Raw genomic sequence first — 8905 nt, forward strand, 5'->3', positions numbered from 1 at the left:
AATTTTGGTTTCTATCAGATATTTTGCAAGAATTTGTAAGCATTTACGAGACTAAAATTAAAAAAATAAACTTATATGAACCAAAATTTTTTAAAAAATATTAACGTACAGAAATAAAAAATATACATGTCTATAAGAAATATCATGTTGAAAAATTATCTTCTAATACATAAAAACGATTATATTTCCATCTAAAACGTAAATCTCCCATAATGTAGATATGAAAAATATTGTTGAATGTATTTACACAATGAATGAAGAATCTAGAAAATATTGTATTTATGATACTGAAAAAATGATTTAAAATTATTTTGTAATAAATTAATTTTAATATAATGCATTAGTAAATTAAATGCTTCAGGACTTTCATAGAAATATAAATTAATACCCTCGTCCTTGAAAAATTAATTGTTTTGATAAGTTGATTTCAATCATATTGATGCTTGTTTATCAACTACATTTTCAACAACTTTTTTGGCAGCGAACGAAACCAATTATTTTCGTTCATATATCACTTGTCCCATAATGTCATTGTAATATTCATATCTCTATTTCTCTCTAGAATTTTAATTGTATAATCATATAATTTCATAAAAGTAGAAAACATCATTTTGGCATCAAATTGAAGCTTTCCACTTGCGAATTCAATGGCCAACCGGAATTTCCAAACGTTAGCTTAATGCATGTCTACTTCAAAATAGCATTAAGTTAGAACTACATATATTTCATTGAACTAGTCGTTCAAATCTAAGGATTTGTTTTGTAGATATACATACTTACAATACAACAACCCATTTCTACTTGATATTCTCTAACTAGCCATACAACAGATATTTGGAGCCTACACAAGTTAGAGGTTGTTAGCAAACTAGCACGGCTTTTGGAAGGCAAGCCTGGCCATCAATTGCCAAGTCTGGGCCACATCCAAATCACCAAGGACTTTAAAACCCAACAACCCCTTACTTATCCTACGCAATATAGAGCATATGTTCATTATTTTCTTCTCTTCCCCTGCCACAATAGCATGAACTGCTTTAATAAAAACGCAGCAAGAAACTATGTAATCAACAAGGAATATAACACATTTAGTAAGTGTGCATACCGTGCTTGCATAATCGTCCATGGTTAACTGCTTGCGCTTCTTCAAAGAAGATGGACTCTCTGTCTGTCTTGCCAAAGCACGCTTCGATGGGGTCATGCTCTGAAATATTAGTTAAACTTGAGTATGAGAAAAATTCATATTCAAATTCTATACTATTAACACACAATATGACGAGAAACTAACTTTGGCAAGTTTCTTCTCTTTGCGAGCTTGTCTCTCCCTCTCATCATATTCTTGGTTTTCCTTTTCTACCAGTCGAATGAGGGTGTCACACCTCCTAGCCAGTTCTTGAGTGGTGCGAGATTTGACAAACCAATCAAATCGAAACAAGGGTGATGTTCGAAATGCTGCCTTTAACTCATCCCAGTTCCCATAGCCAAGTTTGTGCACCATGCATATCTGTAAATTTATAGCAATTTTTTTAGAAACCGATAGAAGGATGATGGAGCTAGACCTAGAAAGAAAAAAAAAATTGAAAGACATAAAATTTGTACCATGAATCTGTCACATTCTTCATTGTACAACTTCCCTTTGTTTTGCCCATACTGTATCTTCAACTCTAGCCACGGATTCTTGTAGCGGTCCAACTTCTTTCCAATAGCTTTCATGATCTCATCTTTCCGAGAAATTCTTGCCTCCCCCCTTTCAATGTTTTTAATAATTCTGTCATAATCTGCAGACAATGATTCAAAATGCACAAATTAGGCAGAACCTTGACATTCTAAACAGAAAGTAATTTCCAAAAAAAGTTAATAACAAAGCCTTATCCCACTAGGTGAATATGAACACCTACACACATGCACGATAAAAAGAATCAATACAGAAATGTGCTGCATTTTAACTCAACACAGCACAGAATAAGTCCAAATCAAAATATGAATCACTCAAGTTGCTGGTTAAGCAAAATGATTTTTGCCAAAAGACTACTACAAACTAGCAGATATAAACATTCATTTGGATTTGGCTAAGTATTTTTCTTCCACACTTAAATAATCAACAAAATCCATAGAAGAATTGGCTGTAACTGTAACTGTAACATACCATTTAATTCCTTGTATCTTTCTTTAAAGACCTTTGCATATCTTTCAACTTCCTCCTCGGTTTTTCCTTCCATCTCAGAAGCAATACTTTGTATATCATTTCGGCCATATTTTTCGCAGGCCCTAATGAAAGTATTAAAATCCCTCCGGCTCCATGAAGAAAATCCCTATATTAACCAAATAATAAAAATAAAAAAGGGTCCATGTGAAAGCCTAGTTTGCAAAAAAAGGGGAAAAATGTTTACCTCTTCTAGCAAGCGCTCCTTTTCTTCCAACTCTTCAGCTGTCAATGGATCTCCCACCTCTAAACATTCATTTCATCACAATTAAAATTAACATACATGTAGAAAGGAGGAGTCAAAGTACTAGTCTGGAGAGTACCCACATACCTTCTGGTTCATCAACATCTATTGAATCCTTTATCTGATTCCTCTGGTGTGTTTGCTGCAATTTTATAAAATAATAAGCACCAAACAATATACCAATTTGTTGAGCTAAAGCTAAATCTAAAAAGCTAAAAACATGAACTGTAGCAAATTCTTTTTTGCTTACACCTACCATGAGATAGCGTACTTCCTTTTCATACAGCTCACTCAACCTTTGTGTGTTGAAAAATTGGAAATCATGCCTGGAGGTCAAAGAACAAAAAAATATCAGTAAGTAAATAACGGAGGTACTATGCTAACTGTTAAGAAGAAAAATCAAGTGTAGAAGCTTACAACTGGGGCATCCTAGGAATACGGGGCTCTTTTGGTTTGGTAGGACCACCTTGGCGCATTGTTTGCTTGAAGTATTCAGACTCTGAGTAACTATGAGCAAGAACCCCAGAAAAAGAAAACCATCATCTTGTCATAAAAGCAAAATACCAAATCAATATGGATGCATAAAATGTAAAGGGCAACGCTTACTTGCGCTTCCGCTCCCTTTTGGGTGGTTCAATCCAGTTCTCACTCACAATTTTTTTTATATCAAATCTGCTTTCATCCTTTATTTAAAAAGGGAAATTGATATGCCAATGTCAGTTAAATAGATAACAAGGGAAAGGAGGAGAGTAGGGTTGATACAAAGCAATACAAAAAGTTGCCAAAGATAAAACAATGTGTCATGTTTACCTTCTCATCATCAAAATCATATAACTCGGCAGCTACAAAAAGAAAGCACCAGTATTAGTAACTATAAACTACAGACAGAAGAAAGCATAAAACTTGTAAAGATCATGCCAATATTGTTTTTAAAGCTAGAATTATAGGCACATACTGTCATCCATCTTAAATTTGATGGCATCTTCAGTAAATTTCTTCATCTTGGCATCTAGCTCAGCAGTTGCCTCCTCTCCTTTAGCAATAATTCTATCAATATCTTCATCTGTAATTGTACTATCCTTGGAACTGAAAACCATTTCAGCCCCAAATCTAACCATTTGAAGCAATTCATCTTTATTTACCGCTGCACATAAAAGCCAATGGAACCATATTAGACAATCCACACAACTTTCAGCAAAGAAACAAGAAAAGTTATTCATTGAATTCCTACTCTTCTGCTCAGCCAATCGCCCTTGCTGAATCACCAGAGCATCAAGTGCAAGCTTTTTGTAGGCCCTTTCAATGACTTTCTCTTCTATTGTATACTGTACCATTACAAATTACAATGACGAGATGAGATACTAACACACACAGAGTGAACAATGAATTGGAAATTAAAATAAAGTTTAAAATTGCAAACCTCAGTACAAAATCGGAAAACTTGAACTTCTTTCTTTTGACCAATCCTATGAGCACGATCCTGAGCCTGCAAGTCAACTTGTGGGTTCCTGTTGTAAAAGCACCAACCATCAACAAAATAATTTTGGTACAGATATAAATCAGATGGCTGAGTCCATAACTACTTGAAATACTGACCAGTCACTATCGTACAGAATGACAACATCAGCAGTAGCAAGATTAATACCAAGACCTCCAGCACGAGTTGATAACAAGAAGACAAATTTCTCACTTCCTGGTTTGTTGAAAGCATCAATGGAAGCATCTCGATCATCCCCACCAGTATTTCCATCAATGCGACAATATTGATATCCACGAAACATTAAATAATCTTCGAGTATGTCTAGCAGCCTAGTCATCTGGGGAGAAAAGCCACAAATTAGGTACAGAAGAAAATTCAAAAGGCAGAAATAAATGAGAGCAAACAAAAACAGGTTGCAAAATATAAGGCATTCACAATCATCAGCGACAAGAATCACATTCTGACAGAACTGACCTGTGAAAATATAAGGACCCTAGAATCGCGCTCTTTCAATTTAGGAAGTAACTTATCCAAAAGAACCATTTTACCTGGAAACAATATTTTTACAACATGAAATAATCTCAGATTTTATTCATCAACCTAAAAAGAATGTCCGCAGTATCTCTTAATGTATGTAGAGTTTACCAGCGTTTTCAATAAGATGATCTCCTGTAGTGAAGGGAGGACCAGGTTCAGCACCTTGGAAAAGATATGGATGATTACAACATTTGCGGAGTTGCATAGCTATGTTCAGGAGGCGCTTCCGTTCACCACCAGCGTTTACAACCTCAAGATCCTTCTGAAGTAGGGCTCTATAATACTGTTTCTGCATTTGGGACATGCCTACTTTAAGAATAGTTTCCTTTTTTGGTGGCAATCCTTTCTCAACATCTGACTTCAACCTTCGAAGGAGAAATGGTCGGAGGACCTTGATATACATAGAAAATGAAAATGACAATTATGTGCCAGATTAACATCAAGGACTTCCAACAATCAAAAGAAGGTTCTGTAATTTACCTTGTGTAATTGTTGAACAACCTCCTGTTGATCATTTTCACCAGAGATTTGAAACCATTCATCAAAAGTTTCAGCAGAACTAAAAATTTCGGGCAGAAGAAAGTTGAGAAGAGACCAGAGTTCATGAAGGTTATTCTGTGCCAATAAAAGTGATAATAGACACTAGTAAATATTTGAGGATGCATACAAACAAACAAAAAAAATAATTAAGATTTCAAAACAAGGTAGAAAAGCATATAATTAAGAAATTTAAGCTGCTAGACAGTTGAAAACCAACAACACCAAAGAACAATATTAAGTTTTAACCAAGCTATGAATCATTTATTCAATCTTAATTGACTGTTTAAGAAAAATCTTATCAGAAAAACATAATGCCTAATGCATCACCTCTAATGAAATGTTGCTACATACCACATAGTAAAGGTTCCCCAGAAGAATAGCTAATTATATTTTAATTTTTTTTTTCCTTACTCAAATAGCAATTTCCAAAACTGATGCTATTCACTCCCCTCCAGCACTACTACAACTAAGGAGGATCATAATAGTATGACAAATTTAGAATTTAAACAATGCAGCCAGTGAGTGTATACTCTGTAAGTTAAGTTAACTTACAGAGTATACACTCACATAGCCCAACCCTCCATCACTACTAGCAGTTTCTTTATTTCAAAATTCACTGAGATTAGTATAGAATACAGATGAGATCACACTAATTTCAATTAAATTGAGAAAATTGGCACCACACCACCTCCATGTTTATTAGTATGGACCAATAAATTAAACAAATTAAAGATAAGAAAAAACCATTCTTCAGGTGACTACATCATTATGGATAATACAACAAGTCATACCTGAAGTGGCGTGCCAGTAATAAGGAGACGGTAGTTTGTACTGTAGAGCCTCATTGTTTTGGACAGCAAGGAATTCTCATTCTTGATTCGATGAGCTTCATCAATAATTATGTAGCGCCAACTAAATCGACGCAAAGCAGACTTCTCCTTGATTGCCATTTCAAAACTTGTGACACAAACATCAAACTTCCCGGCAACCAACAATTCATCTCTGATATGTCTCTGTAGCAAGTCAAAACCATTAGGAAAAACAGTTCAAATTAAGCATCAACTGTAACCTTTGCCACAATAATTCAACTCAGTAAAGATGGTCTTACCCTTTCATCGGGGTTGCCAAGAAACTTGATTGCACGAAGAACAGGACAAAAGCGCCGAATCTCATTCATCCAATTTCCAAGAGTAGATTTTGGAGCAACCACCATATGAGGACCTTTGATTCCTCGGAACTCGTGCAAATAACCTAATAAGGATATAGTTTGCAATGTTTTACCAAGCCCCTGCAAATCACATCTATTTGTCATTACTTATCTAAACCAACTTATCAACATCTAAGCCTTACCCCTATTAGTGGGATAACTAAATCACCTCAGTCTATCAAATTACACATGACAAAGCAACTTGCATTTACATGCAGTTAATTCAATTAGACACAACTGCAAGCCCACCAAACACCTACCATTTCATCAGCCAGAATTCCATTTATTCCATTCTCATACAATCGTATGAGCCAGTTTAGTCCAGCCAGCTGGTAATCCCTCATTTTCCCTTGGATACCTGTAATGAATAAAAAACAAGCAATGAGCATTCAAGACACAAGAAAAAAAAATCAAAAATACTATAAATGAATAGATCCACGTATTTGTTAGACAATACAACCCCCCTCCAAAAAAAAATGTTGATTTAAGAGTAATCCATCAGATGTCAACAACAACAAAGAAAGCATCTAGCAGGAAGGGTGCACAAGAAAAAGATTCCATGATGCGTGTCTATAACACATGTAGCCCAATGAGAAATCCAGAAACCAGAATAGAGGGTGTCTACCACCAGAATAACAGAATAAAAGTATAATGTACTGCATATCTTCTCTATAAGTTTATTCAATTAATGCATCCTTATCCAGCATTATGATGTGTATACACATATATAGCCTATAGAAGTCAAACAAAGCATGTTATGTCAAATAAAGCAAATATGCCAGCCCTATAATATATAATACATTGGCATATTGAATACAAAAAGGGAAGAGTTTGTGGTACAACTGCACAATGTGAGATGCTTAAAATAGAGCCTTCAAATCCATGAAAAAAAGCACATGCATAGAAAGAAAGAACACTTACATGATGGTTGTGTCACCAGACGTGTGTTTGCTAGACCATCTTCTTCTCCTTTTAGGTATTCTTCATCTTCTTCTTCCTCGGTGAAATTGGATGCATGGCGACCCCTTAATGCATAAACATAAAATGTTAGGATAAGTTCCTTTATGCAGCAAAAAGTCAGTGTTGTCTCTTTAGTGCTCTTCTGAAATCAGACTCAGAGAACCACCAGTAGCTCTGCTATGATGTTAACATAAAAGACAAATGTATCAATTTTTAGATTAGTTGATGCTAGTTTATCTCTATGATTTCCTTGGCCACCTAGCATATAAGAATTTATATGCACCCTTTTAAAGAACTTTAAACTTTTGAAGGTATAACTTATAATGTCATCTAGACGCCAAATGCAATAAAATTCAGAGCAAGAACAAAGGAAAAAGAGGAGACAAATTGACATGGACATGGGGTAATTCACATAAATTTTAGGAATATACCTTCCCCTTGACTTCTTCTGAGACGAAGATTGATCCCCTTTTGCAAAATGAGCAAACAGCTCAGTCTGCTGCAAGAGATACTTCAGACGCCCCTTCCCTCTATTGTTCTGCATTAGTTGTCGGTTCATTTACTTAGCGATCATATCAATACACTATAATACAAAAAGAAGTTGAATTGTCACAGAACTAAACGTACCATGTCAGCGTCAATGGCCGCATTCTGTACATCCAGTATCTCCTGAATCTTCTGTTTCTTCATTTTCTGCATTTCTTTTAATCTCGCCTTCTCTCGCTTGCTAATTTCGGGATCAACATTATCCCCATCCTATAGTCAAACAACAAACGCTTAGGCTTTAGGTTTCCCCTTAAATTCGCGAGCCAAACAAAAACAAGTTAATTCGCGAGCACGTTGCTTCTCACACTCTCTCTCTTCAGCATACACCGCATTTTCACGGACACACAAGGCAAGTAAACACAACTTCAAATACAGAATAACAGTCTCGAATCTCGATAGCAACTCAAGCATGAGCAAAGAAGCAGTAAAGTATAAACCCTAGAACAAAATCGAGTAACGAAGTACGAACAATATTGTAAGACTGAGAGGAGACTTTGACCTGGTCATCGTCAGCGTCATCGGCGGCTGGATCTTCATCGGAGTCCGGCGGATTGTCGCCGGCGACTTCGTCGTCGTCGTCAGCAGAACTGGCAGGGCGCGCCACCGCCTCGAGCTCCTCCTCGTCTTCCTCTTCGTTGATCTGCTCGTTGACTTGCTCCTCTTCATCGGAGGAACTCGAAGCATTGGAGAGCGCTTCGTCGGAAGATGAGTGTAGCTTGGAAGGTCTCGCCATGGATTTTGAAATCGAACTATTCGAGGGTTTGGTCCAGAGAGAAATTGAAAGAGGATTCTAAGTTTGAGGAAAAAGTAGGTGGTTGCTGTGTTTGTAGCCGTTGGATTAAGCCAGGTTACGACGCCAAATGGAAATGGGGATTTCCCGCCATTGATGTGGAAATGCATTTTGCCGCTCAGGGCCTGTCTTCAATGGACAGCTGTGCCTTAGGCCCAAATTATGAAGCCTGATAAGAAAAAGAGTAGCAAAGGGAGATTTGTTATTATTATTCTCACAATCACAATCATAATTCAAATCCTTTCTTTAGTTTAATTTTTTTTGGTTATTAATTGTACTTTTTATCGCCAAAATTTTATAATGTCTTAAATTTTTTCCCCCAAACTTATTTTTCATGAAATTTGCCTCCTGATTTGCAAAACATCACAAATTTTCCATCCACATAAAAAAATCACCACAAT

General features: G+C 36.0%; 1 protein-coding gene across 1 annotated transcript; it reads right to left on the reverse strand.

Annotated features, from left to right (window-relative positions):
- Positions 1–564: 564 nt before the first annotated feature.
- On the reverse strand, positions 565–8520 carry LOC114387337 (ISWI chromatin-remodeling complex ATPase CHR11). Its single transcript, XM_028347504.1, has 25 exons — positions 8214–8520; positions 7796–7924; positions 7600–7706; positions 7130–7233; positions 6469–6566; positions 6110–6289; positions 5793–6014; positions 4942–5076; positions 4570–4852; positions 4399–4472; positions 4041–4261; positions 3865–3952; positions 3676–3769; positions 3400–3588; positions 3255–3286; positions 3051–3127; positions 2862–2951; positions 2701–2770; positions 2532–2586; positions 2388–2446; positions 2144–2309; positions 1597–1775; positions 1286–1501; positions 1103–1201; positions 565–1011 (listed from the first exon to the last, which is right to left on the reverse strand). The coding sequence occupies exons 1-25, from the start codon at positions 8445–8447 to the stop codon at positions 994–996; spliced, it is 3219 nt and encodes a 1072-aa protein (XP_028203305.1). The 5' UTR covers positions 8448–8520; the 3' UTR covers positions 565–993.
- Positions 8521–8905: the final 385 nt, after the last annotated feature.

This window comes from Glycine soja, chromosome 15 (genome assembly GCF_004193775.1).
Source record: "Glycine soja cultivar W05 chromosome 15, ASM419377v2, whole genome shotgun sequence".
NCBI lineage: Eukaryota > Viridiplantae > Streptophyta > Magnoliopsida > Fabales > Fabaceae > Glycine > Glycine soja.

Coding starts and splice junctions, on each gene's coding strand:
- LOC114387337 (XM_028347504.1), bottom strand. CDS start 8,447: ATGGCGAGACCTTCCAAGCTACACTCATCTTCCGACGAAGCGCTCTCC. Junction 6,015..6,109: donor TTGGCAACCCCGATGAAAGG/GTAAGACCATCT, acceptor GACTTGCTACAG/AGACATATCAGAGATGAATT. Junction 2,771..2,861: donor ATTCCTAGGATGCCCCAGTT/GTAAGCTTCTAC, acceptor TTTGACCTCCAG/GCATGATTTCCAATTTTTCA.